This window comes from Petaurus breviceps, unplaced genomic scaffold (genome assembly GCF_028583685.1).
Source record: "Petaurus breviceps papuanus isolate PSGF00001 unplaced genomic scaffold, PetGlider_PUasm1.0 90779, whole genome shotgun sequence".
Classification (NCBI taxonomy): Eukaryota; Metazoa; Chordata; class Mammalia; order Diprotodontia; family Petauridae; genus Petaurus; species Petaurus breviceps.
Window position 1 is genome coordinate 9234131 of NW_027187344.1, and position 27578 is coordinate 9261708.

Below are 27578 nucleotides of genomic sequence, written 5' to 3' on the forward strand. Positions count from 1 at the left end.
CTTTTAATTTTATATATATATATATATATATATATATATATATATATATATATATATATATATATCAGAGTTAACTCTGAATGTTTTCCTTTCTTTCCTCTCCTTTTGTAGCAAAGGAAAAAAAGTGAAGCAAAACTAACGGGCATACCTACCCTATTTAAAATGAGATGCACCATTCCATACCCATGGTCCCCCCGTTTTCAGCTAAGAGGAGAAAGTTTATTTCTTCATTTCTTTTCCAAGGGCCAAGAACTGGGCACTATAAACGCATAGCATTCTGCTTCATTTGATTGTTAACGAAGCAATTAGAGCTAGACATAAAGACAAATGGAGTTTTTTTTTGTTCTGAATTTTGACAAACACTAAAAAATAAAATATTTTCATATATAAAATAGAATAGAAAAAGAGGATAATAATAGCAGATAACATTTATATAGTGCTTACTATGTGCCAAGCACTGTGCTGAGTGTGTTACAGTTATCATCTCATTTAATAGATGACATTGTGAAACCATGAGTCTCATACATAGCTAGCTTTCTTTGGAGTATATAATAAACTCAACATAGTACTCTCAAAGCTGTCTTGTTTGTCTCATTTTCCTTCTATTCTCTTATGCACATTAAAAATTCATCAGTGACCCTCTCCTTTCTTTTCTTTTTCTTTTGGCAGTACAATAGCTCCCTTCTTCCACCTCAGATTCCCCCAAATTAAAAAAAAATATTCTTGAAACAAGTAAACATAGGTAATCAAAATAAATCCATAATCTGCCATGTCCAAAAATATGTCTCATTCTGCACTTCCAGCAGGAGGTGGGTAACATGCTTTCTCACAGTTTTTAAAGGAGTTGTGGTTGGTCATTGTATCAGAGTGCTCAAGTATTTCCAAGTTATTTTCTTTATAATGTTGTTACTTTTATAATGTTTTTCTCCCAGTTCTGCTCACTTCATTTTGCATTCAGGTCTGAAATCATCCCTTTTGTAATTTCTTATGACATAATATTCCATTACATTCATATCTCATAGTTTGCTTAACCATTTACCATTTGATGGGCACCATTTTGTTTCTCTTTCCTTACTACAACAAAAAGAGTTGTTATAAATATTTTTAGAATATGTGTCTTTTCCCTTTTTCCCCCTTTAAATCTTTTTTTGTTTATGAGCCCAATAGCATCACTGAATATGTGTAGTTAAGTGAATTTTGGAGCATAATTCCAAATTGCTTTCCAGAGGGACTGGACCAGTTCACAGTTCCACCATTACATTAGTGTGCCTTTCTTTCTGCAAGCCCTGCAACCGTTATCATTTTCTATTTTTTGTCACGTTGGTCAATCTGGTGGCTATGAGAGGGAGCCTCAAAGTTATTTTCATTAGAACTTTAAAAATTTGTTTAAAAACTTTTTAAAGTCTTAATTTTCATTTCTCTGTTAGTGAATTGGAGCATTTTTTTCATATGGTGATTGGTCATTTGGATTTCTCAAAAACTGCCTGTTCCTATCATTTGACCTGGTTTTTGTTTTTTAAAGAATTGTGTGAGCTGATTGAAGGTGGTGGGGTAGTAGTGATGGGTAGGTGGGGGGGGGAGGATCATCTCTTTTATAGTTCTTAATCTTTCTAGAGTAGTTAATGTTTAGGGCTCTCTACCTTTTGCTCTCTAGCTCAGAATTTCCATTTTCTTTAGTGTAATAGGTATTCAGATACTGTTGTTTTTCCCTCCCCAGTTCAGAGGAGCCTCCACAAGAGCCCAACATCATGTAAATCCCCAGAACAGATGACAGGGAAACTGGGGATTTGGATGGAGAAAGTCCCAAGGAGTGGATCTCAGCAAACAAACATGTGGCGAGACGAATTCCTTCGTGCTGGGAGACTGGACACCATGCCCATGTAAGGTTTTCTCTTTTATAAGCTAGGATCAGTCCCAATTTCTAGGGACTCTTAGAGCCCCTGGTGATAAGATCAGGTCTGACCAAGATCCTATTCCAAATAGCCACACCCCAGAGGAGGCCCTTATTGTGTGTATATATATATATATGTATATATATATATATATAATAAGAATAATAGTCATAAAATAATTATTTGTGATATTTTTATGGCTTCTCACTACCTTTTGGGCCAGATCCCCTTGTAGGCAGTTGGTTACTGGAAAGGAAGGAAATACCTCCCCCTGTTTGTTCAGTTGTTCAGTTGTGTCTGACATTTTATGACCCCGTGGACCATGCTATCCATAGGGTTTTCTTGGCAAAGATACTGGAGTGATTTGCCATTTCCTTCTCCAGTGGATTAAGGCAAACAGAGCTTAAGTGACTTGCCCAGGGTCATACAGTTAGTAAGCGTGTGAGGCCGAATTTGAAATCAGGTCTTCCTAACTCCAGGCCTAGCACTCTATTCACTGAGCCATCTAGCTCCCACTAGCTATTTTTAAAAGATGATTTGAGGCTCATATATATACACTCAGCTCATAAAAATCCCCATGTTCACCAATAAATGCTTTTTGAATTGATTTATGTTGAATTCCCCAAGATAAATATACTCCATGTCTCCTCCCAGGCTCCTCCTCTGTGATTTCTGTCCTCCTTCAAGGCTGCCCTAAGTTGCCATCCAGGTCCACTAAAGATTCATGCTCTCTAGCCTTGCTCAGTCCTTCACTGCTGCCTGGAAGTCCTCTAATTCATAAATACTGACTCCTTATCAAATTTGTCAAGTCACTTCTTCCAAACTTTGTCCTCTCTCTCTAAGCTTCCAGTTTCATCCTGTCTTGATCCCTCTCAGATACACAGTAGAAAGAGGCTGGGTTTGACATCAAAGGACCTAAGTTCAAATCCTTACTCTATCACTTATTAGTACTTATATGAACTTGGACAAATCACTTCCTCTCTGGACCTCAGTTTCCTCATCTAGAAAATGAAGGGGTTGGACTAAATGATCTCTAAGATGCTTTTCAGATCAAAATCTATGCTTTTCTAGTTTTAGTAACTTTGCTGAGAGGGAGATTAACCCTGACCATCTTCTCTAACTTGTCCTCAAAGCCTCTCTCTCTCTCTCTTTTTTTCTTTTAGAGGGGGGAAGGCAAAGCAATTGGTGTTAAATGACTTGCCCAAGGTCACACAGCTAATAAGTCTGTCAAGTATCCCAGGCCAGGTTTGAACTCAGGTCCTCCTGACTCCAGGGCTGGTGCTCTATTCACTGGGCCACCTAGCTGTCCCAAAGCCTCTGTCTTTATCCATCTTTTCCTAATCCTAACTCTTCCCCTCACTTTTCAAATTCTATCAGGTGCAAAGTCCTACCAATCTTTTTAACATCACCACAGTTACCTCTCTACCTCACTTGGACCAATGGTTTCCCTACCTCAAATCTCTCCACCTTAGCATCCATACTACATACTGTGGTGGGTGAAAGATGAAATGACTGAGGAAACAAAAGTTCAAACTTCTGAGCATATTGATTTATTCAGCAATGCATACCAATTGCTCAACAAACTAGGACCAGGCCTCCTCATCTTTGGCACTTGACCCTGAACATAGGGGGAGACAGATTTTTATGAATTAAAAACAGTTAAAATAAGGCCAATTAATTAAAAGAAAATGATTTAACCAGGATACAGAATTAGATAATCTGATATCTACTTGGAGGAAATATTAGAGACTTTCCAAGTTGGGAAGGGGAGAGCAAACAAGTGTAATTCCCTGAAATCAGAAAGAGAGGTGTCCCACTTCCCCTAAGTGTCTGTATGTAGTCAAAGGAACATCGAAACAATAACTGATTGATCAGTACAGGCCAGGTTTCCAGATAAGACACAAAAATTGCTTGAGATGTAAAATTATGAGAAATCTCCTTGCATCAGTCTTTGAATCTGGTTAAGCATAATCTAGGTCTTTAATTTTAAGCAGCAGGTAGAGGTGGCCACGCAGGGCTAGGTTCAAATAATACAACAAAGTCTTCTCACAATTTAATATTGATTGTGTAAGACACTTGCGGGGAGCAGGACACCACTTTTTCTGATTTCAGGTAACTGTACCTGTTTGTTCTCCCCCTCCCTACTGGGAATATACATACTCTTCTTAATGAAAAGTTCTGATCATGCTAATCGCCTGTTCAAAAGCCTTCAGTAGTTTCCCATTCAGTGAAATCCAAAATCATTGGATCATAGAATTTAGAGCTGGAAGATACCCGTCCAATCAGCCTTCCCCCCACCCTCCATTTTATGGGTAAACAGACTTAGGCCCAGAGTAGTTGAAGAAACTTGTTCAAGATCACAAATTGGTGTGGTATAATCTGGTGCAATCAAACTCAAATGTATCTACTAAACTAGACAGTACATTCCTGTTGGCCACCTACTGACTTAGAAAAGCACATATTGGGGCAGTGATTGTAATGTAGTGGATAGAGCACAGGCCCTGGAATCAGGAGGACCTGAATTCAAATCTGGCCTCAGATACTTGCTAGCTGTGTGACCCTTGGCAAGTCACTTAACCCTGATTGCCTAAAAAAAAAAAGTCAAACACATATTAAAGAAAACCACATATTAACATTCTCTATGTTCTATTGTATTTCATGTTATATTTTTATTTGTTATAAATAATTTATATAATAACATAATTAGAATAATAATTTGTTATATTTTATTTGTTATAAATAAATACTATTTATTTATATTCTACCTGCAACTCTCTGCATACCAGCCCACTGGCCAGCCTTGACTTCTCTGGTACCAGGCTATTCCAGGACCAGGCCAGTGAGCCACCTAAGAAGAGTTCTACCTGTAACTCTCTAAACACCAACACCTCCAATGGCAGTTATATATTTTTTGCTTTTTTTTTGGAGGGGGAAGGCAGGGCATTTGGGGCTAAGTGACTTGCCCAAGGTCACACGGCTAGTAAGTGTCAAGTGTCTGAGGCCACATTTTAACTCAGGTCCTCCTGACTCTAGGGCCAGTGTTCTATTCACTGTGCCACCTAGCCGCCTCAGCAGTTATATTTTAATGTAGTTTGGGCTGCACTTGGGAATGTTACCTGGAACAGCCGCCCTTCTGTTTGACACTCCTGTTGTAGTAGGCACTGATCTTGGATTTAGGAAAACCTAGTTTCAAATCCCACCTGAGATACCTACTGTGTGACCCCCTCCCGCTAAGAACCCTCCCTCCTAAAACAAAACAAAACTGGAAGGAAGCTATCTGAGCCTCAGACTCGTTATAACACTTTATGGCTCTTCTGCCAGCTAGCTGATCATCCTACTTAGTTTTGTAGTTATTTGTGTTTTCTGTCTTATCTCCTTATTAGACTTCCTCCTGTAGAAGCAAGGTCAGTGTCTTGTGTATTATTGTATCTCCCCTAATGCCTACCTAGCGTAGGGCCCTGTTCATAGTAGGTGCTTAATTATTGTTAATGGAATTGAATTTTAACATGATTTTGCCTGTATAAAAAATGTTTGGTGGTGGGAAAGATAAGATGTTTTTACCCTAGCCCCACTGTCCATAGTGAGTCCTCTGGGTACCTACTGTATTTTATATAAAGATGGTTCCGGGAGATATACTTATAAAATAATAGTACTGGAAGAATGAATGAATAACTTATTAAGCACTTACTATGTGCTAAGCAATAGGAATGCAATTCCAAAAGCAAAGATGACACCCCCACTCCCAAGTTCTCTACCCCCAACTCTCAAATCGTTGAATCTCCACTCCCTCTCCAGGACCAAGACCAGGACATCTGCCCTTTGCTGACTTATCCAGTCTTTTCTTGTTCCAGGTCATTCCAGGAGCCATCTGCTGATAATCTGAAGAAGAATGCTACCTACAGCTCTCTGCATACCAGCCCGTTGACCAGCCTTGACTTCTCTGGTACCAGGCCATTCCAGGACCAGGCCACTGATCCGCCTAAGAAGAGTTCTGCCTGTAACTCTCTGCACACCAACACCTCCAGCAGCATTGACTTCTCTGTTACCAGGCCATTCCAAGACCTTTCTGCCGATTCTCCTAAGAAGAGTTCTACCTTCAGCAGTTTGTACAGTGGTGCACTGGCTAACATTGACTTCTCTAGTTCTAGGTCATTCCAGGATCTGTCCATTGATCCTGCTAAGCACACCTCTATATTCACCAGCCCAGTAATACACACTGACAGGCCAAGAACCCGAACCCTCAATACTGGAATCTCCACAGTGAATGAGAACTCTTCTTCCTTGTGGGCTCCCAGAATGGTGAGTTGAGCTACTAGCTGCTGTCTCCTTAGGTCCAGTTTCCTACTTTCATTAGCTATGTGGCCCCCAGCTCCCAGATCACATTCATTCTTATGATAATGCAAAGAAAGGCCTCATTGGAGCATTCAGGAGTGTGTGGGTAGATGTTTAACAACCAGCTCTCGGAAGAAAAAAATTCAGGCAAAATGGGAAGGGGAACTTATGTGACAAGTGCCTTACAAATATCATTTCATTTGGTCCTCATAACGACTCCGGGAAGTAGGGGCTATTATTATCCCCATATTACAGTTATAATATAATTATATTTATATGTTATATATATATGTATATATATATATATAATATTACATAATATAAAATACAGTTGAAGAAACCAAGGCATACAGTTTAAGTGCCTAGCCAGGGGTCATATAGCTAATAAGTGTCTGAGGTCAGATTTGAACTCAAGTGTCCTGACTCCAGGCCCAGGGCTCTATCCATTGTGACACCTAGCTACCTATAATAGGCACAGCATGCTTTTAAATTTTATTTGCATAATTAACATTTTCTCTTTCCCTTTCTTAAGTCTGGACTCTAGACAATCAACAAAACAATAAATCAAACCCTAATTATAATATTTGTTGATTTCCAAGGTATAAAATGCTCACAGTGAAAGTTAGACAATTGACTCTCACAAAATGGCTTGAACTGGTTCTAGCATACCCCTGGGTGTGTCCTTAAATTGTGCCCCTCTGTGACCATTGGCTAGGTGGAATGAAAACTAGCTAGGGAACAGAGTGAGGTTAATAGAATGGGCCCATACTTGGCCTATCACTAGAAATCTCTGCTTTGTATAGCACTTCATAATTTTCAAAACATTTCCCCCATCTATGATCACTTTTGAGCCTTCTAGGACCCCTGTAAAGTAGCCAAAGCAAGGATTATTCTTATTTAGTAGATGAAGAAATTGGGACTCAGAAATGTGAAGTAATTTGTCCAAGGTCAAACAGTAAGTTAGTGAGAGAGGTTATATTAGAATCCAGGTCTTTTGATTTTCATGAGAGTCCAATGTTGCCTCTTCCACTGTATTCTATGGAGTGAACTAAGTATTCCTCTCAATTTAAAAAGCAAGGACAATTCAGATTGGCCATACTTTCCTCTCAATAATGCCAGAACTCAGGGGGCAGAGTCAAGACGGTGGAGTAGAAACAGGACTTCCTCCTCCAATTCATGTAAAAATGACTACACAAACTTTGGAGCTACAGAACCTATGGAGCTACAGAGAAGCTAACTTCCTGCTGAAGACAGCCCAGAAGGCCGGCAGGAGGGGCCAGCTCAGTGCTCTGGGAGCCAAGCCCAGCCCCATGCAGCCCGAGGTTTTAGCCTCAGGGTGGCCAAAACCAGCCTCTGGCTGGAGGGACTTCAGATCACCAGCAGCTGTGGCAGTTTCCAGAATTATCAACCCATAGATGCTAAAGACAAAGTCAGAGGTCAGTGTAGACTTTGTGGGAACAGGGAATTTGGGAGTGCAGTCTGGCCTTTGCCCCTGGGGTGAAAAGCAGTTGAGGCTCCACGGGAGTGCAGCCACCTGCCACATAACTGCTTCAGAGCTCCAGGCCTGCAGATTGTAGGGGACCAAGTGACCAGTCTGAGGGGTAATTGCTCTTGCTTTAACCTGCTTGGATCTGGATCACTGTCTAGGGTGGAGGTCCTAGGGTACATGACCAATTTTCCAGAGCATGGGGAGGCTTCAGAGAGGACACCCAACTAATAGCTCCAGCAACTACAAAAACCCCAGTGACTGGGATAAAGCTCCCTTCCTGGTAGCAGAATTCTGCTGTGGCAAAAGGCTTAAAAGTCAAGTAATTGAGTGGCAACATGAGCAAGAAAAGGAAGCAAAGCAAACAGAGGAATCCGACATTAGACTCCTATTTTGGGGGACAAAAAGGATCAAAGCATGGAACAGGAGGAAGAACAACAAAGTCAGAACTCCTGCACCAAAAAGCTTCCAAGAAAAATATGAGCTGGTTATAGGCCATAGAGGAGCTTAAAAAGGATTTTGAAAACCAAATAAGAGAAGTGGAGGAAAAATTGGGAAGAGAAATGAGAATGATGCAAAAAAAAATATGAAATGAGAGTCAACAACCTGACTGAAGAAAATAATATCTTAAAAAATAGACTAACCCAGATGGCAAAAGGGGCTCAAAAAGGCAATGAGGAGAAGAATGCCTTAAAAAGTTGAATTTTCCAGATAGAAAAAGAATCTCAAAAGCTCACTGAGGAGAATCATTCCTTCAGAATTAGATTGGAGCAAATGGAAGCTAGTGACTTTATGAGAAATGAAGATGCTATTAAACAGATCCAAACAAATGAAAAAATAGAAGGCAATGTGAAATATCTCATTGGAAAAACCACTGACCTGGAAAATAGATCCAGGAGAGATAATTTAAAAATTATTGGACTACCTGAAAGTCATGATCAAAAAAAGAACCTAGAAATCATCCTTGAAGAAATTCTCAAGGAAAATTGCCCTGATGTTTTAGAACCAGAGGGCAAAATAGAGGTTAAAACAATCCACCAATCACCTCCTGAAAAAGACCCCAATAAAGAAAACTCCTAGTAATATTATAGCCAGGTTCCAGAGTTCCCAGATCAAGGAGAAAATATTACAAGCAGCCAGGAAGAAACAATTTGAATATTATGCAAACACAATCAGGATAACACAGGATTTGGAAGCTTCTACACTGAGGGATTGAAGGGCTTAGAATATGATATTCCACAGGTCAAAAAAAACCAAGAATCACCTACCCAACAAAACTGAGTATCATGTTTCAGGGGAAAATATGGTCATTCAGTGGAATAGAGGACTTTCAAGCATTCTTGATGAAAAAACCAAAGTTGAATAGAAAATTTGACATTCAGATACAAGAAGCAAGAGAAGCATGAGAAGGTAAACAGGGAAAAGAAATCATAAGGAACTTACCAAAGTTGACCTATTTACATTCCTACATGGAAAAACTATAATTGTAACTCATGAAACTTTTCTCAGTATGAGAATAGTTGAAGGGAATAGAAATATATATATATATACACACATACATACATATATATATGTCTATATAGGAGAGTATATGGGCATATGAATACATATGTGAGTGTGTGTATATATGTGTTCAGGTATACATTGACAGAGGTCACAAGACCAATTTAATAGGAAGGGATGATACTTAAAAGGTGAAATTAAGAGGTGAGAGAGGCATATAATGAGAGGATATCAAGAGTGACAGAATGGGGTAAATTATCTCATATAGAAGAGGCAAGGGGAAACTGTTACAATGGAGGACAAGAACAGGAAGGCAAAAGGGAATGAATCAACCTTATTCTCATTGAATTTGACTTAGAGAGAGAATGACATATACACTAAATGGGTATCTCACCCTACAGGAGAGTAGGGGGGAAGGGGAAGAGAGGGGGATAATAGAAGGGAGGGCAGGCTGAGGGTGGGGAGGGAAGTTGGAAGCACCCACTTTTGGAAAGGGACAGGATCAAAGTAGAGAATAGAACAAGTGGGGGGTAGGATAGGATGGAGGGAGGGAAATATAGTCAGCCTTTCACTATGAAAATGTTTTGCATGGCTACACATGTACAGCCTATGTTGAATTGCTTATCTTCCTAGTGAGGGTGGGTGACAAGGGAGGAAAGGAAAGAATCTGGCATTCAAAGTTTTAAAATCAAATGTTTAAAAAAATATATATGTATATTTTTAAAAAATAATGCCAGAACTCCTCTGCCTTCCCCACCACCCCGATAATTTTTATTTTATTTTATTGATTCCGAACCCGACAACTACCAGACAATAAGTATTTTCATATACAGAGCAGAAGAGAAAAAAGAAGATTGCACAAGAAAACCAATTATATCCATCACATACAAATTGTTTTTTCCCACCAAGACAAATTCAGTGTTTAAGTTTCAAAGTTTCCTGGTCTGTCTTATGCTTCCTTCTTTCCCCAAAGATAAGTTGGGAGTCAGGGTTCTGTTTTCCCAGAGCTGAAGGGACCTTAGAGATCATTTGTTTCTAGGGTTCTTTGCCTTTCTGTGTCCTGGACTCCTTGGGCAGTATAGTAAAACCTATGGATGGACTCTCAACATCTGTTTTTAAAAGCCCCAAAATAAAATACTTAGGATTATAAAAGAAATCAGTGCTATTGAAATGGTTATCAAAATATGAAAACAAGTTCATGGGTCCCAGGTTGAGAAGCCTTGGTATCCAGAGGGGCAGAGTGGTAAAAAGCCTGTCAGAGGTCACTGGGGTTCTAAGTAGCAGAGGCAAGAGTTAAACCCACATCCTCTGACCACCCCCCCCGCCCCCGCCCGCCATTGCCTTTTCCACTGGTCCATGCTGGATTTCCTCTTTCCCTGCAGGATACCTTTATACCTCACTTGATGTTGTCGACTAGCCGGAAGGGAGGACAGACAGGAGCTTACCAGTTCTTTCCTCCACTTACTCCACTACGACCTCAAAGGTAAACCAGAAACTTTGATTCAAAGACCAGAGAAGTAAGACAGTGGTCAGGATGCTGGCTGAGGAAGAAGCTATTCTAGATCCAAATAAACTTGTCTCCCAGCGTGGGTAGGACCCATTCCCTGTCCGTGGACATCATGGTATAGAGTTGCTTGGAGGTGCCTTTTCTGGCTCCCAGCAGGCACAGAGCCAGAAGCAGACAATGATGAGGCAAACCTCTAAAAAGAGCCTGTGTCAGACTGTTGTGGGGAGAGAGCTTATGGACTTGGGAGGTGGCAGGAGATAAGTGGTTGGGTGGTCCTAAAAGAAGAGGCCCAGCCAGGGGGGCTCCAAGTTACGTAGCGAGGGGTTCAGTACCTTGGACAAATGGTTCTGGACATCCTTAGCCTTGTCTTCCTCCCATTCTGTTGGTGGGAGGAGTTGCCCATAGTAGATGTTGGGGTTGGGTTGAAGCTGGACTTTTGCCAGCTCCCTTTTTGTGGGATATGGGAGGAAGGAGAGGGCCACTCAGACTCAGAGCACTAATACCCTCCCACCCCTTGTTCCCTTACAACGGGACCGAAGTACCAACCAAGGCAGCTCTGAGCCTCCCAGATAGACAGCTACCCAGAGTGGCTCCTGAAGACCAAGGCAACATGAAGGAGAGCATGACAAGCCCAGGGACACAGGGGTGGAGAGCAGAAGAGAGGGACAACTTCAGCAGCTCCCTCTGCCCCGACACCTCCTCTCTCCCCCCAAATAAAATTAACTAAAAACAGACACACAAACAACCAAGAGCTCATAGGCTATGAAGCCTTTCCAGAAACCAAGAGCCAAATGTCTTCTCTGAAGACGTGTCTCAGTTTTATGGAAGGCCTTCTCCCCTCTGACTTTTCCCAGGGCCATATGCTCCAAAAATCCACTAGAGGAAGAACTCCCCAGCTCTGAGTTTAAATTCTTCATCTTTGCAGCCTGTCCCCCTCCCTGGGTGAAAAAGCCAGCCCTGACCTACATCAACTATAGCTCACATATCAGTAATGCTTTCGGGTTTACAAAGCACTTTTCCCACAATAAAATAGTGGAAAGGGCATTGAATTTGGAGTCTGAATACTGGCTGAACTCCTTGCTGCTTGTATGATCTTAGGCAAGTCACTTGACCAATCTGGGTTTCTGTTTTCTCATCAGTAAATGAGGGGCCTAGACTAAATGATGAGAGGTCCCTCCCAGCTCTCAATCCTATTTAACCCCATAAGTATTCTTATCCCCATCTTGCAGATGTGGAAACTGAGACTCATTTCCCTAGTATCACATAGCTAGAAAGTAACATAGTTGGGCCTGGAACTCCACTTCCTGTTCTCTCTTTCTAGTGGAACAGCCTTGAGCACCAGATATGGCCTCTGTTTCTAGATTACATATAGGATGTGTGTCCTCCATGCCCAGGTTCACCTTGCTTCCAGTGCCATCAGGATCCACAAAACTTTGGTATATTCGTACCTGATGTCCTCGTTCTGGGGCAAAAAAGTATAGATAAGCAGGTACTAGGGTTTTTGGGATATGTATGAAGAATAGGAAGATAATGGGGGGGGCCTAGAACTGTACCTGGGTATGAAGGTGAGGGAAAGTAAGCTTTACCATAAATCTAGACTTGGGTGGGCAGGTTGGTATGACCACTGGCAGTTTATATATCTGGATTGGCTTATGGTCATGGGAGCACACCTGGCCCTGTCTTTTGGGCTGGGTGGGCTCTGCCCTCACAGTTGACTTACAGCTGTGACAGATACTCACAGTAACAGCTGGTCAAGAGGCCAAGCACATTAGAAAAAAAAAATCCGATATCTTTCCCTCTTCCTCATTCCTGTTCTCTTCCACCCTGACATCTGGTATTTCTGTTCTGTCTTCAGAATAGTAAGGATAAATTTATTCACAATTCATTGTTAGGAATTTGCCCTTTACCCCTGGGGTTGGTGGGATGGTGGTGAATCTATTTTGAAAGGGAATCCCAGGGAGAAGGAAACACTTAACCTAAAGGAATGACTCACCAATATGCCACTGGATATAATTTGGGATAGGGGGAACTTCCTGGTGCCCTTCCAGTCTAAAGTAGTAGCTTAGGACTACTGTGCCTACAGAGAAGGCCATTCTTCTCTACTCTTTACCCTTTCCACTCATCCAGTAACCTCCAATATTTGTATTCACTTTATTTGTGCATTTATCTCTAGGAGATTCTAAAATCCTTTAGGGTAAGGCATTGTCTCATTTTGATAGAGGCACATAGGGATCCTGGATAAGGAGCTAGAAGGGACCTCAGAGGTCAACTAGTCTAACCCCCTCATTTTACACTAAGGAAACCAAGACCCAGGAAACAAGTGACTTGGCCAACATCATGCAGGTAGTTAGTGTTGAAAATGGGATTTGAACAGGGTTCTTCCAGCTCCAGCACTAATGCTCTTTCTACTATACTGTAATACATTGGGTTGATTTTGAATTGAACTAGTGGTGAAGAATCAGCTAAACAGCAGCAAGGCTCCCCAGGAGGCAGGGTGGGAAGGGTGAAAGGGCATCCTGAAGACCAGGGGTTTCTTCCTATACTTTTCAGGAAGAAAGGAATTGTGTGTGCAGTAGCAACTGGAACCAACCCACCTCTGCTGATGAGATAGAGGCCTAGGGAATGGTAGCATTTGGACTGTCCCTTGGGGATGGGTCTGAATTTTGTAGTTAATAATTTTACTTCTGGTGACAACACACAAATAGCATGGGCAGGGGTGACACATCTCCCTCCTCCTGATGCCAGCCTTCTCCCTCTTTCCTCCTCCCTTCCGTCAGCAGCCTAAGCTCTAATACCTTAGCCTGCTGTTTGGGTGAGCTTGAGATTTAACTCCCTTCCTGTCCTGATTCTAGGAGACTCCACCTTCCCCTCTCCTCACCCAACCCCCCCCCCCAAAGCCCGCATGTTATCCCCAAAACATGGGAAGAAAAAATCTTTTGTCATCCTCATCAAACACCGTTATCTATAAAAAGCAGCAGTCGCAAGCGAGAGCAAGCGAGGGTGGAGAGAGACCTCCACTCATCCCAGCTAAGGGCAGCGTTAGACTCCCTGTAAAATCCCAGAACCTCCCCACTGGGTCACCTCTGTCTCGCCGCACCCCGCTACCGCCCCCCCTCCCCAACACACCTGTATGCAACTGTGTAACTGCAGAGTCCGGCTGCAATGTCCCAGCGAGACCACATGAGGGCAGTGTTGCCCTGGGTTTGCTTTCTGCCTTCGTCTCTTTTGGAGCTGTGTTAAACTTCGCTTCTTCTTACTAATGGATCGGAAACTTTTCCTCCTTCTCCCCTCCCTACCCCCCCCCCCCAGCCTCAACCTTCCTTTCCCCTCCCTCCCTCCTTCCCTCTCTCCCTCCCTCCCTCGGCTTTCTCGCTGCTGCAGGCGATAATACCAGCCCTAGTCAGCTGGGCACTGGGGCTGTTCAAATAGATTTGGTGTGGATCGTGAATTTACCTTCAGCATCCTCTCTTCTACCTGCCCTGGCTTTTTCCCCTTTTTGGGGGGGGGGGAGGGTGAGGAGGAGAAGAAATGCATGACTTTCCTCTACCTTCCCCCCTCCCATCCCTGGCCCCCTTTTTTCTTTAAAAATAAAAATCTGCCAGGCTGGCACATTGCTGTCAGCAAAGACCCCTGGAAATTGAGTCACGATCGAGCTCTGAAACTCACAGAGGAGGTGCGGAGAGAGGCTCGCTCGCTCCTCACCGCCCAGCCCTCCCTCCCTCGGCTCCCCGGCATCCTCCGCCTCGCTGGAGACGAGCCCAGTGTTCCAGTGTTATCTTTCCCTAAGATCTCAAAGCACTTTACCCACTGGGTGAATAATGAAGTTCCTGAGTGAGGGAGCCCAGGGTTAGCCGTGTGTTTTTTTTGCTTCTGGCACAGAGAAAGGGCTGCATGGCAGAGTTAGGAATTGGAAATAAGCTCTGTCTCCTCTTGCTCCAGCCCCCACCCCGCTTCCCAATCCTCTTTACCACCACCCCAACCCCCCAATCGCACATATCACAGAATGTTAGCTGGAGCAGGAAGGGTCCCTAGAGATCATCCAGTCCAATCCCCTTATTGGAGAAGAAAATGAGGGAGAAATGATTTGCCCAAGGTCACAAGAGAAGTAAATAGACATGGATTTGAACCCAGATCTTTTGAGTCCAAATGCAACAAACATAAGCGCCTACTATGTGCTGGGCAATGTGCTAAACAGTGGCCTTAGGTTTTGAAAAGGAGATAGGGCTGTATGGGGAAAGATTTTCACAAGGTAACTGTGCCCCAGACATGGCAGAGTCATCAACTGGGGACTTGAAGGGCCCTTAGAGATCTAATCCAATCCCCTCATTTTACACATGAGGAAACTGAGCATCAGGGAGGTTAGCTGATTTAGGATAGTAGGATCATAGATTTAGAGCTGGAAGGAATCTTAAAGGTTATCTAGTCCAATATCCTCATTTTACAAATAAAGAAGAGCCTTCTAGCTGGCTTTTAGGGCAGTGGATAGAGGGCTGGGCTTGGAATCAGGAAGACTGCTCTTCCTGAGTTCAAATATGACCCCAAACACTTCCTAGTTGTGTGATCCTGGGCAATTCACTTAACCCTCTTTGCCTCAGTTTCCTCATCTATAAAATAAGTTGGAGAAGGAAATAGCAAACCACTTCTATATCTTTACCAAGAGAACCTCAAATTGAGTCACAAAGAGTCAGAAACAACTGAACAACAACAAAAAGGCCAAGAGGTTAAATGACTTTCCCAAGGTCATGAGCTAAAATTTGTATTTGGATCCTTTGTCTCCAAAACCAATGCTCTTTCCCCAGTACCGGCATGCTTTTGGGAAGCTCTGGCCCCTGATCAGGGGAGCTGTCAAGGGTATTAGGGTGAATGAGGATTGTTTCCTTCCACTGCTTACTCTCCAGATCTTTGGCATGGGGCCATACCAGATAGCGCTGTCAAGACCCAGGGCTGTTCCTTGGCAAGGGTTGAACCTGCCTGGCAAGTCTAATGCCAAAATCTACCCAACATATGAGTTCATAGGGGCCCTAGGTTCAGATGAATGGAGTCTTCTGTGGTCAGAACTCCCTCTTGGGTCTTAAAATTCCATTTCCACTCTCTTGGGCAGCCAGGTTTCCAGTTTCTAGGACCACTATTCAAATCTTTTCCTTGACCTTTCAGAATTCTCAGCTTTGATGCCCAAACCCATTTCCCTCAGTACATTTTCCTCCAGACAGAGCACTGTACTGCCCTAGTCACTCACTGGATGATTCTTTTTGCCTCACAGTGCACAGAAAGGAGAGAAGCCTTCCTCTTTTCTGGTTCCTTCTCCCCTCCTCATCCCTACAAGACAATGCTGGGTCTGACTCCAAGCCATATTCCTCCTGAACTTGGAGACCTTGACTCGTTGGGCTCCTCCATTTTCAGAGAGAACGTGAGAGGAACATTCCAGGCTCCCCAACCTCTCTACCCTGGCCCTCCCTAGATAGTCCTTCTCTGCTAAGAGGAATAATCCTAGAATTTAGAGCTAGAAGGAATCTTAGTAATCATCTAGTTCAACCTTATTTAACGTAGGGGGAAAGTGAGGCCCATAGAGAAGTAACTTGCCCAAGGTCACACAGGCATCAGGTAACAACAGAGCCAGGGTCTCAACCTGGTCCTCTGACTCCAAATGCCAGTTCTTCTACATCCCCACCTTCCTCCAGGAGGAACCAGCCAATGCTGAGCTGGAAAGTCACCTATATGGTTAACACAAGGTGACCAAGGGGAATGTCAGGGGAGGGTTGGGTCACAGCAATGCATGGTGGGACTAAGGCAATTCTACTCCCTTTCTCTGCCACTACATGGGTGGGAGCCTCCAATTCAAGATGGACTCATAGTGACCTCTGTTTCCCTCTCCCCTCACCCACTGGGAACCTTGAAGGGGGGAAGGTAGGGGCCCCTGCCCACCCTGGGATCACAGAGGCAAGGGGGCCAGGGATAAAGAGCAAGTCCCTTTTCACTGAGAGACGGGTACATTTCCATTTCTAACGGCTGGAAGGGAGCCAGCATCCTTTCAGAAGGCTTCATGGAAAAGCTCAGCAGGAACAGAACACAGCCTCTGTCTCCATGCCTTCCCAGCAGCTCCAGGGCAAGGGTCCATGCTGCTCAGCCAGCCAGGGGCTCCCCACATCTGGGCTAGGACTGCAGCCCCCAGGATCCCAGGCAGTAGGGGGCCCTAGGAAGGTAGTGGGGGGGCAGGTCAAAAGAACAATAGATGGGCTTTTTGTTCCCCTCTCCCCCCTTAAAACAAATAAACAAATGAACAAAAAAAATGCCTTTCTCTCTCTGAGCTGCCCCAGCAGTCATTCCTTTAAAAATCAACAATTTTATTCAGTAAACATGTATTGAGACCCTACTGTGTGCAAGCCTTTGTGATTGTGGATAGGGAGACAACAATGAAAAAACAATAATTTCTGTGCTCAAGTTCACAATCTGGAGTAGGTGGGAAGAAGACTTGTACACGAATAAAAATAATACAAGTTAGAATATAAAAATGGTAAGGGAGAAGAGCCTGACAAAGTGCTATGAGAAATGTAACTGGAGTGGACCACTTTTAGCTAAGGGGGATCAGAGAAGACCTCAGAGAGGAGGTGGACCTTGATGGCTAAGAAGGATTTCCATAAGCTGAGGTGAGAAGGGAGTAGTTACTCAACATCAGGTATGTGCTCCATGAAGATACAGACAAAGGAGAATGCTAGATGAGACCTGGGAACAGTTCGTTGTCCACTTTGACTGCATTGTAGAGTACATGAAGGCAAAGAGACTGAAATGAAGCTGGAAAGGAGCCAGCTATCAGACCTTAAAGTCGGGCTAAGGAGATATATTTTAACAAGTGTATACAAGGCTCGGCACCAGGCCTGGAAGGGACATGCCGAATGGGGTCCTTGTGAGAGGCACAATAACAAGGCACAATTAAATTAAAAGGCCACAATACACAGTACTTGCCCTCAACCGGTTTACAGTATAGTGTGAAGGACAAGCATAAACAACATGAAAAGTCAGCTAAGAATCCAAAGCAGTTTGCCAGGGCCATGAAGATGAGACAAGGTCACTGCCCTCAAGAAACTTATTTTCTACTTAGGAGTGACAAGGCATAAATGTATTTTAAAAAATATTAAAGGCAGCACATCAAAATGGAAAAAATGTCACCAAACTTGAGATCAAAATAACTAACGCCAAGTACAGAAGGTCATGACTCAGTTGCCTAATGTGTAGGATTACAGAAACCTTTAGAAAAACTGGAATCGGCGTCATTAGGTTGAGGTCAATCAACCTAGACTCCAAAAGATATGAGATGGAATTCTGCCTGAGACACGCCCTTAGGCAAATGTTAGCCTCTGCTCCCTCACCTAGGAAACACGGAAATAAGGGCACCTGTTTCCTTGAGTTGTTGTGAGGCTCAAATGAGATAACATATGTAAAGCACTTTGAAAACCTTTAAAGTGCTATATAAAATATCAGATATTATTTTTATTATTGTCACTAATACCTGGGATGTTCCGTTTATGTGTCTGATGAGAAGCTTAGATCATAAATGTTGTAGCAGCTCAGGCGAGAGAACAATCAAAAGTCTGGGTGGTTGGGCTTCTTGGAGGAGGTGAGATGGAGCTGGGATTTGAAGGGTGGGATGATTCAGTGCGGTGGTGAAGAGGAGAGGCATTCCAGGCTAGGGGGACAGCAGGGAAATAACCCGAGGGAGGGATGGGAGAGCGGGAGAAGAGGTTGGAGAGGCAGTGGAGGGCCTTGGGAGGCAAGCTCAAGAGTTGGGAGTTTCTTTGATAGGCAATTGGGATCCATTGGAGGCTTATGATGCCTACAATTTCTTAGGAAAAATTAATCTGGTAGTGTTCTCAGGATAGACTGAAAGGGTGAGAAAATGGGGGCAGGAAAGGTCAGTTTGTTGTTGTTTAGTTGTGTCTGAGTCTTTGTGATCCCATTTGGGGTTTTCTTGGCAAAGATACTAGAGTGATCTGCCATTTCCTTCTCCAGCTCCCTCCCTCTTTCTCTCTCTCTGTCTCTGTCTCTTTCTAACAGGTCAAGACTGAGGCAAACAAGGTTAAATTACTTGCCCAGGGTCACACAGCTAGTAAGTATCTGAGGCAAGATAATTTTCCTGACTTTGGGCCTGGCACTCTATCTGCTGCACAACTTAGCTGCTCTAAAAGCCAGTTAGAAGGATATTATAACTATTAATTGATCAATAAGCATTTATTAATTGCCTACTATGTGCCTTGTGTTGAGGGGTGGGGATGGAAAAGCAAAAATCAAAAGGTTCTCAAACTTTATTGGGATAAACGATATGCACACATATGCAGGATCTATACAGAATAAATACAAGGTATGGGAGTGGGAAGATTCAGGGGAATCACAAAAGATCCCATGTAGGAGACATCACTTGAGTTGAGCTTTAAAGGAATTTTGGGAGTCTAAGAAATAGAGGTGAGGAGGGAGTGATTCCAGAGATGAGGGACAGCCTGCATAAAGGTGTAGATAGGTAGGTAAGTAGGTAGATAGATAAAGCATTTACTGCAGTGCCAAGCACCGTGCTAAAAACTGGGAATACAAATGCAAGCAAGCAAGAGAACCCCTGCCCTCGAGGAGCTTACAGTCTAATGGGGTAAGACAACACATAAGGGAGAAATGTCAAAGGGGGAATATACTCAGGCATGGTGTGGAGATGGCCTGGCTCTGAGAAAGATGATGGAAAGTCACCTCTCAGAGCTGCCTTAGCAGCAGAGTCTCACGCTCTGGTGGGAGGAAAATGACAATGATGTCTAGTGTGTAGGCACCATGATTATGGAGATGGCCTGGAGACAGGAGATGGAAAGAATAGGAAGGCCAATTGGCCTCGGCTGGTGGTAATGATAAGAAAGGAGAAGGATGGACAGGACTTGGTGAATGATTGGATATGATGGGGAGGAAGGCAACAGAGTCAAGTATAACTGCCGGGTTTTGAGCCTGGGTGACTGAAAGAGACAATAAGTACCATGGCCTGAAATGAGGAGTCTTTTGGGGGACTAAGGAAAGGAGTTTCATTTTAGACAGATTGAGTATGAGGTGATAAAGGGAGATTCAAGTGGAAGTGACAATTAGGCTCTGGAGTGAGGCTAGGGCTGGAGATACAGATTTAGGAGAGATTTGCATAGAAATGAGAACTAATGGAGTTGGACTAAATGAGACCTGTATAAGGAGGAAATAGAGAGAGAGGAGCAGAGGGCCAAGGACTAAGGCTTGAGAAACACTGATATTTGGGAGGCAGGAGAAGAAAGAAGAGTAGTGAAGGAAACACATGGAGTAGTGAGAGAGAAAAGAACATGGGATGGTGTAGCAGCGCTGGAACACTCCCAAGGACTGGTCAACAGCAGCAAATGTTTCAGGACTTAGCAAGGAGGATGGAAACTAAGAAAAGCCTGATGAATCTGGCAGTTAGGTGGCCTGTGAAATAGAAGAGAAGTTCCCTGATTTCATGCAGTTGTTTAGACTCGGTCATACCCACAAACATATAATTCCCTTTTTTGTTCTTCTGAGTATTGGAATATTCTGTGGAGTGTCTGCAGGCAAGGGACTAACCAGGCCTAAGAAGAGACATTGCACTTGCTAGCTACTACCTCCATTAGGCAAGTGTCTGCTGATGATTTTTAAATTCGTAAAAAGAAGAAAAAGCGATTTTGAGATTCTTGGTGATCTTAGGAATAGCAGATTAGGGAAATCACTTTCTGAGGTTCACATGACTAATCAGTGACAGTTACTTGGGCTAGAACCCAGACCTTCTGGTTGGTAACTCATCATTGCAATATTCCCTTCTAAGGGAACAGGGACCACATAGAGGCAAAGCTTTAACTGAGGAACATAACTTGAAAGGATGGGGATCTCAGGAGGGGATAGATTGGAGGGAGTACCATAAGACACCAGACCTCTAGCAAGCACACCATTCCACTGTTCCGTAGTAGGCCAATCCTAGGGAGGAGATTTAAGATGTCACGGAGTGAAGATGACAATCTAGGCCACCCAGTCCAGGCCTCAGTTGCCTAAGGGAGGTAGTAGCTAGCAAGTGCAATGTCTCTTCTTAGCCCTGGTTAGTCCCTTGCCTGCAGACACTCCACAAATAGCAATCCACCAAACAATTGTTTTGAACCACTTAGATGATGGAGAGACAGGTCAAGAGAGGCCACTAGCTGTGTGACCATGGGCAAATGGTTTAACCTCTCTGAGCATCAGTTATCCATAAAAAGGGGATAATAATACTTGTAATCTCTAATCTCAGAAGATTGTTGTGGGGCCAAAGTAAAGCACTGCCAACTTGCAAGTTATATAAATATCAGTCAGCTCTTATAACCATTTTGTTTTTATGTGTATTATCTGAGTTCTGCCTCACTAGAATTCTTTTTTTTTTTTGGAGGGGGTAAGGCAAGGCAATTGGGGTTAAGTGACTTGCCCAAGGTCACACAGCTAGTAAGGGTCAGGTGTCTGAGGTCAGATTTGAACTCAGGTCCTCTTGACTCCAGGGCCAGTGATCCATTCACTGTGCCATCTAGCTGCCCCCTCACTAGAATTCTTAAGGCAGGCAAGAAATGTATTTTTTTTTTTACCCATTTGACATACAGGGATACTGAAGCCCAGAAAGGAAGTGGCTTGCTCAAAGTCACATGGCAAGATTCGAGCCCAGGTTGACTCCCAACTCCAAGTCCTGGGCTCTTTCCATTCTAATTACATGCTCTCTGCATGTGCTTCACCCTGCTCTTAGAGCAAGATGCTTGTTCAGCCTATAAAACCCTTTCTAATGGGTAGGTCCCCAGGCCCATGGGCAAAGGTCCTTTCCTATGGATGATGTTGGTTTCTACCACCCTGCACTGTATCTATGCCCCAGACATCCGCTGTCAGGAAACTCTAGGCCCCGGATTTGGGGGAAATGAATCCAGTACAGAACACTCCTGGGCCAAACACAGTGAAGGAGGAGGAGAACTGCAGCCTTGGAGAAGCGGAGGTGAAAAATAGAATATAACTCTGCTGATTCTGAACTTTTCAGTTCCAAATCCTCTGATCCTATGACTCCCTTGTTACACACACACACACACACACACACACACACACACACACACCCTAGACCCCATCACTTTGCAAATGATTTCACACTAGGAAAGTCCAGGTTTCCAGAGGCAGTTTACTTCTAAGGATAAGGGATTGGGGTACCAAGATGCTGGGTGATAGGTTGGGATAGAGATATGTACCCAATGTTCGGTGCTGTGCCTGGGTCATCCCTAGATGCGCCACAACTCTGTGTGTGTGTATGGAGAATCTGTCATACCCACTCCCAGCCCTCCTAGGGACCTCTAATCAGGAAGGGCATGGCAATGCATTGTAGAGGGAAAAGAGTAGAGGGCTAGGAATCATGAGGCCTGGGTTCGAGTCTCATATCTTCCACTAACTCTCTGAGTAGCCTGGGGCAACTCTGGGCCTCATTTTCTTTCTCTGTAAAATGATTGGGTTGGATGGGATTATCTCCATGGTTCCTTCTAGTTCTATGAATCAGCTGGTTGAAAAAGCCTGGGGCTACAATTCAGTGTTCAGGTTCTAAGACAGATAGTGTTATTTTTATTTTTTTTCCTGTTTATTTAAAACGCTCTTTTAAAATCTGTTCTCGAGCCTCTCTATCCCAGGAAGCAAAGTGATTGGGATGCAAGGTGCTGCTTCTTCTGTTTCAGATTTAAAAAAAAAAATCTTGATGATGGGGATGGGGGTAGGGCATGCAATGACTGTACTCTCTCTCTCTATATAGTGTGCTGTCTCTTAGAAGAAGTATTGGACTGGGCATTAGCAGACCTGAATTTGAATCTGTTTTCTGCTACTTATTAACTTCATGGATTTGGCCAAGTCATTTTCACCCCTTTCGGCTTCAGTTTTTTCATCTTTAAAATGAAGTAATCAGTCTAGAACAGCTCCCATGTTTGTTCTTCCCTTACATTGAGCCTTTGGGAAGGGGGTTTGTGAAAGTGGGCAGGGCTACCTTGCTTCACATGTCAGTCACATTACTGAAAAGGCGGGTGTAAAATGAATTCTTGTTTTGTTTTTGGAAGCAGTTGAGGTTAAGTGAGTTGCCCAGGGTCACATAGCTAGTAAGTGTCTGAGGTCACACACACTCAGGTTCGTCTTACCCCAGGGCCAATGCTCTATACTGCCCCATAAAATGAATTCTTAACATGTTGTAAGAAAAATGCTTTGCTAAATCTAAAGAGTTATAGAAGTATGAGTCATTATTATTATTGTTGTTTAATTTAGAAGGGAAGATGTCTATTTAGAGGAATTCCAAGTTAAGTCTTTTTATAAAGTGAATTTGCAGAAAGCCCCTCAGATCTAGGTCTAACACTTCTTTGTGTTATGGGATCATTGATTTAGAGTTGGAAGGTACCTTGGAGGCCATCTGGTCTAAATTTCTTGTTTATAAATAAAGAGATTGAGGCCCAGTGAGGTTAAAGGGTCCCAGTAAGGATCTTTTATCCAGAGTCACAAAGGTAGTGAGTGACAGAGGCAGGATTCAAACCCTGGCCCCTTGCTCCCAAATCAGTATTCTTTCTGCCATGATGTATCTATTCATCTTTCTGGGCCAGTTTTTCTCACCTTCTCTTAGCAGCCTTTCCTGACTAATCTCGTCCCAGTCCTTTTCGGGAATAGAAAGTCACAGAAGAGTGGATACTATTAAGAATAATATCATAGGATAACCACTACCACAACAATAGCTAGAGTTTCTATAAGTGCTTTAAGGCTTTCTTTTTTTTAATTCCTTTTGAACTTAAATACATGAAGACAAAAAAAAAGAGAACATTTCCATGTATACGGCACAACATTAAAGAAGATGCACTATAAAAACATGAATTTATATTTCACACTGTTTACATTTCTTGAAAAAGCATATAAGTACTATACATTGTTTTCAAAGCTACTCTCCTTTCTATGTTTCCTTCTAAATTTTCTTTTATTCTCTGCTGTGCACTTTTTAGACAATTTTTTCTTCTGTCCCCACTGTACCCTAGAGATGGCTACCATCAGACATATATATACATATATATGTATATATGTATATATATATATATATATGCACACACACACACAAGGTTTAAGGTTTTCCAAGCACTTTACATGTATTGTGTCATTGGATCCTTGCCACAACTCCCGGAAGTAGGTGTTATTATTATCTCCATTTTATACATCAAGAAACTGAGACTGACTTACCCAAGATCATACAGCTGGTAAACATCGAAGACAGGATTTGAACTCGAGTTTTCCTGACTCCAAGTCTGGCACTCTATCTAATATCTAATAATCTTTGACACTTGGGGTCATAGATTTAGAGCTGGCATAGACCTGAGAAGTCACCTAGTTCAACACCTTCATTTTACAGAAGAAGAAACTGAGGCCCAGAGAAGCCTTGCCCAAAGTCATGTAGGTGTTAACTAGGCCACAGAACCAGGATGAACGCCAGGCCTCTCAGTCTAAATCCCCTTCCCCATGTCCCCCTTCACGTAGTACATTTTCAGGGAGAACTCATTCTGTAAAAATCAATCAGTAAAAATAAAATTTATTGGGATTATAGATGTAATTTTCTAGAGCCAATCTGTCCAAAGCAGGGTACCCCTGTCTGCTAGTGGCCAGGCTCAAGTGAGGGTGAATTTAGTCCAGACTATGGCAGGCTGGGAAAGGGAAGAAATTATCTTGGCTGCTTCTTTACGGTGGTGCAGGGGCAAGACTTCAGGGCCAGAGGACTTGAGGTCAGATCCTGACCCTGCCACTTACTATCTATACCTATACTCTCCTGGCCTCAGTTTCCTCATCTGTAAAATAAGGGGGTTGGACTAGATGACCTCTGAATCCTAGAACTATGATCCTCATTTCCTCTTATCTCAGTCTAGCATCCAGACAGAAGGCAATGGGAGATCATCCCCACATGGCCAGAACCCAAGGTATTAGAGCCTAGGGCCCCAGAGAAAGTCAGGCAACAAGTAAAGATAAGCCCTTACATGGGGTTTAATTGGTTCTTATATCACCACTGGATGCCCTGATGCTTCTAGGCAGTTCTCCTGGCCAGGAACATTGGTAAAGGAGGGAAAAGGAATAGCCTTTCTCCCGCATTTAAAAAATTATATTGATATCTTTCATTTTTATCTTACCTTCATTTCCAGACACATCTCTGCCCTTCTCTGTGCCAGAGTCATCCATTGTTACAAAGAATGAAACAAAAAGAGTGGAAAAGAAGATAATTTAGCAAAACTAACCAAGGTATCAACAGAGACTATTGTCTATGCAATGCTTCACACCTCCTGTAAACCTTCCTTCTGCAATAGAAGGGAGGAGAAATGTATTTTTTCTTATCTTCTTCACTGCCGCACTTGGTGATGATGATTATACATCATTCATTTTGAGAGTTTTGTGGTTATTGTAATTTTCATTTCTATTCTCATAGTCATTATGTAAGTTGATTTCCTGGTTCTGCTTACTTCATTTGGCATCAGTTGATATGAGCCTTGCCATGTTTCTCTGGATTCTTCAATTTTTTATAACACAACAACAATATTCATGAACCATGATTTAAAAAAAAAACTTTATTCCAATAAAGCCTTTCCCTGCATTTTGTGTGCCCAATAATTATTTCTTGGACTCTATCAGTACAGAATTCCGACATATAGGGGCAGCTAGGTGTCGCAGTAAATAGAGCACCAACCCTGGAGTCAGGAGGACCTGAGTTCAAATCTGACCTCAGACACTTAACATTTTCTAGCCATGTGACCTTGGGCAAGTCACTTAACCCCAATTGCCCTCCCTTCCCTCTTCCAAAAAAAAAAACCAAAACCAAGCAGAATTCCTACATATAATACTGCATAAGAGGAAACTGAGGCCCATAGAAGTTTAAATAACCTTACAGGGAATCATGCCAGAGTCAGGACTAGAAGTCGTCACTGACAATGTACACAATTCAGAGCCAAGACCCTGTTTTCACCCCTGTCAGTGAGATCACTGACACTGGATAGGGAAACCAAATTGTAGATTATCTTGAACCCAAAGCAGGCTGGCCACAGTTTCCTGACACCAGGTTATGGGACAGAGGTGTTGGGGTGACAGTGGGAACAGCCATCTCTTTTTTCCCTTTTTTGGAAAAAGTGATGGTAAAACTGCTCTCCTGTTGGGAGAAAAGGAGTGTCCTTGACACCCCTATGGAAAATAAAGACCATTTGGGGGACACACTGCAGAGTTCAAGGGAAGTGTGGCTTCCTCCCAGTGTTCCAAGATCTAGGAGGAGGCAGCTTGGAAGGCAAACTGAATTAGCTCCAGTCTGTCCTGGTAAAGCCAGGCCTTCAGCCAGGTCTGGTACTGAAAACCCAATTCTTTTCTGCCTCTGCTCTGTCCTAAAGCCCCAGAGAATGGAAGGCAAGTAAACCAGAGGCAAGAGAAGTCCTGGCTATAGACCTGCAAAGGCAACCAGAATTTTTGTGTTTGTGGCTTTAAGTTAGACCCTTAATACTATTTTGCTGCAGCTTCCCATAGTTTAATTGAATTGAGAGTAAATCTAACTTGCAAATTTTCCCCTTTGATCTCTCTCTCTTTCTTTTTTTTTCTGTTAGCTCAACAGAGCATGGTTTGGAATAAAAATCATTAATGTTTTCCCTTTCTCTTGTTCTCTTTTCTGTTGCTTGGATCAAGAGTTCCCTGTGAGCTTCTAGTTTCCCCCCCCTGACTTCAGCTAGTTCCCCTCCAGGTGCCTGGTTGCTCCCCTAACTCACTGGTTGGCTGGACTAACCCCAATCTAATACCCTGGCCCTGTTTTGCAGCCCAAGCTGACATGCAAAATCAATTTCAGAACCAATGATAGGGGGGCTGGTAGGCAATGAGTTCCTGCAGAAAAGCTGTGGTCATCACTACCCCTGCTCTATCCCAAGCAAAGGGAGCTTCTTCCAGCAGCAGACTGACAACCCAGTGAGGTCTGAGTCATCTCTGGGGCCCAGGGCACTGTCCTCATCCTGCCCAGAGTGTTCAGGGAGGAAGGTTTTGACAAGAGAGCTGTGTGTTGGATTTAAATTTCAATCCTGCCTTCTTAAACTTCAATCCATCTCCCTGCTACATCAGATGAGCCCTACTTCTCAAATGGAAAAACTGAGGTCCAGAGGGAAGGCTAACAGAGGCTTCAGTGCTCTCATCTGAGTTGCTATAATAGGCTCCCACCTTCTGGGAGGTAGGATTTTTACCAAGAAAATAAAGCTCCCTCCTCTCCCATATTCTACACTTCAGTCTCCCTCAGTATCATTCCCTATCTTTTATTCCTTTGCTCCTGTCTCTGAAAAGGAGATGACCAACCCTTCTATTTGTATCTTCGATTCCATCCCTTCCAGTCCATTCCAGTAGGTAACTTGCCCCCTCAACCATCTGTTCTCTCTAATCTTCTGCCTCTTCCTATCTACTGGCTGCTGCCCTGCTGGCCATAGATATGCCTAGCTTTGCTCTCATTTTAAGACAAACCTCCACATGACCCTTGTAATACCCCTGAACTATTCTGTCTTACTTTCTTTTCACAGTGAAATTCCTAGAAAAAGTCACCTACACTCTTTGCCTGCCTCTCCCCTCTTTCCAATCACTTGTCAGCCCTTTATAATCTGCCTTCTGACATCATGGAGCAACTGAAATGGCTCCCTGCACCAATGGTCCATCAGTGATCTTTCCATTGTGAAATGTAATAGTCTTTTCTCTCTCCTTATCGTTCTTGACCTCTCTCTTCCCTGGTTATTCAGTCCATTGCTCTCCAATGGTTTTCCTCCCATCTATCTGACTGCTCCTCAGTTTCTCTTTTTGGGCTCACATA

At 43.1% G+C, this 27578-nt stretch overlaps 2 protein-coding genes and 1 long non-coding RNA gene across 3 annotated transcripts in view; 2 read left to right on the plus strand and 1 right to left on the minus strand.

The window, feature by feature from the left end:
* The window catches only part of LOC138147030 (uncharacterized), a 10835-nt gene extending 4635 nt beyond the window's left edge, over positions 1–6200 (plus strand). Inside the window, exons 2-3 of the mRNA XM_069069177.1 lie at positions 1718–1880; positions 5744–6200. Of these exons, the coding sequence (XP_068925278.1) occupies positions 1718–1880; positions 5744–6200 (620 nt within the window). The remainder of the gene's footprint in view (positions 1–1717; positions 1881–5743) is intronic.
* The window catches only part of NTMT1 (N-terminal Xaa-Pro-Lys N-methyltransferase 1), a 46419-nt gene extending 32554 nt beyond the window's left edge, over positions 1–13865 (minus strand). Inside the window, exon 1 of the mRNA XM_069069402.1 lies at positions 13847–13865. The gene's annotated coding sequence lies outside the window, so the exon portion shown is untranslated. The remainder of the gene's footprint in view (positions 1–13846) is intronic.
* Positions 10595–25355, plus strand: LOC138147129 (uncharacterized). The gene is made up of 2 exons (XR_011164708.1): positions 10595–10696; positions 24910–25355. It is a non-coding gene; the product is annotated as an uncharacterized lncRNA (long non-coding RNA).
* The last annotated feature ends 2223 nt before the right edge of the window (positions 25356–27578 follow it).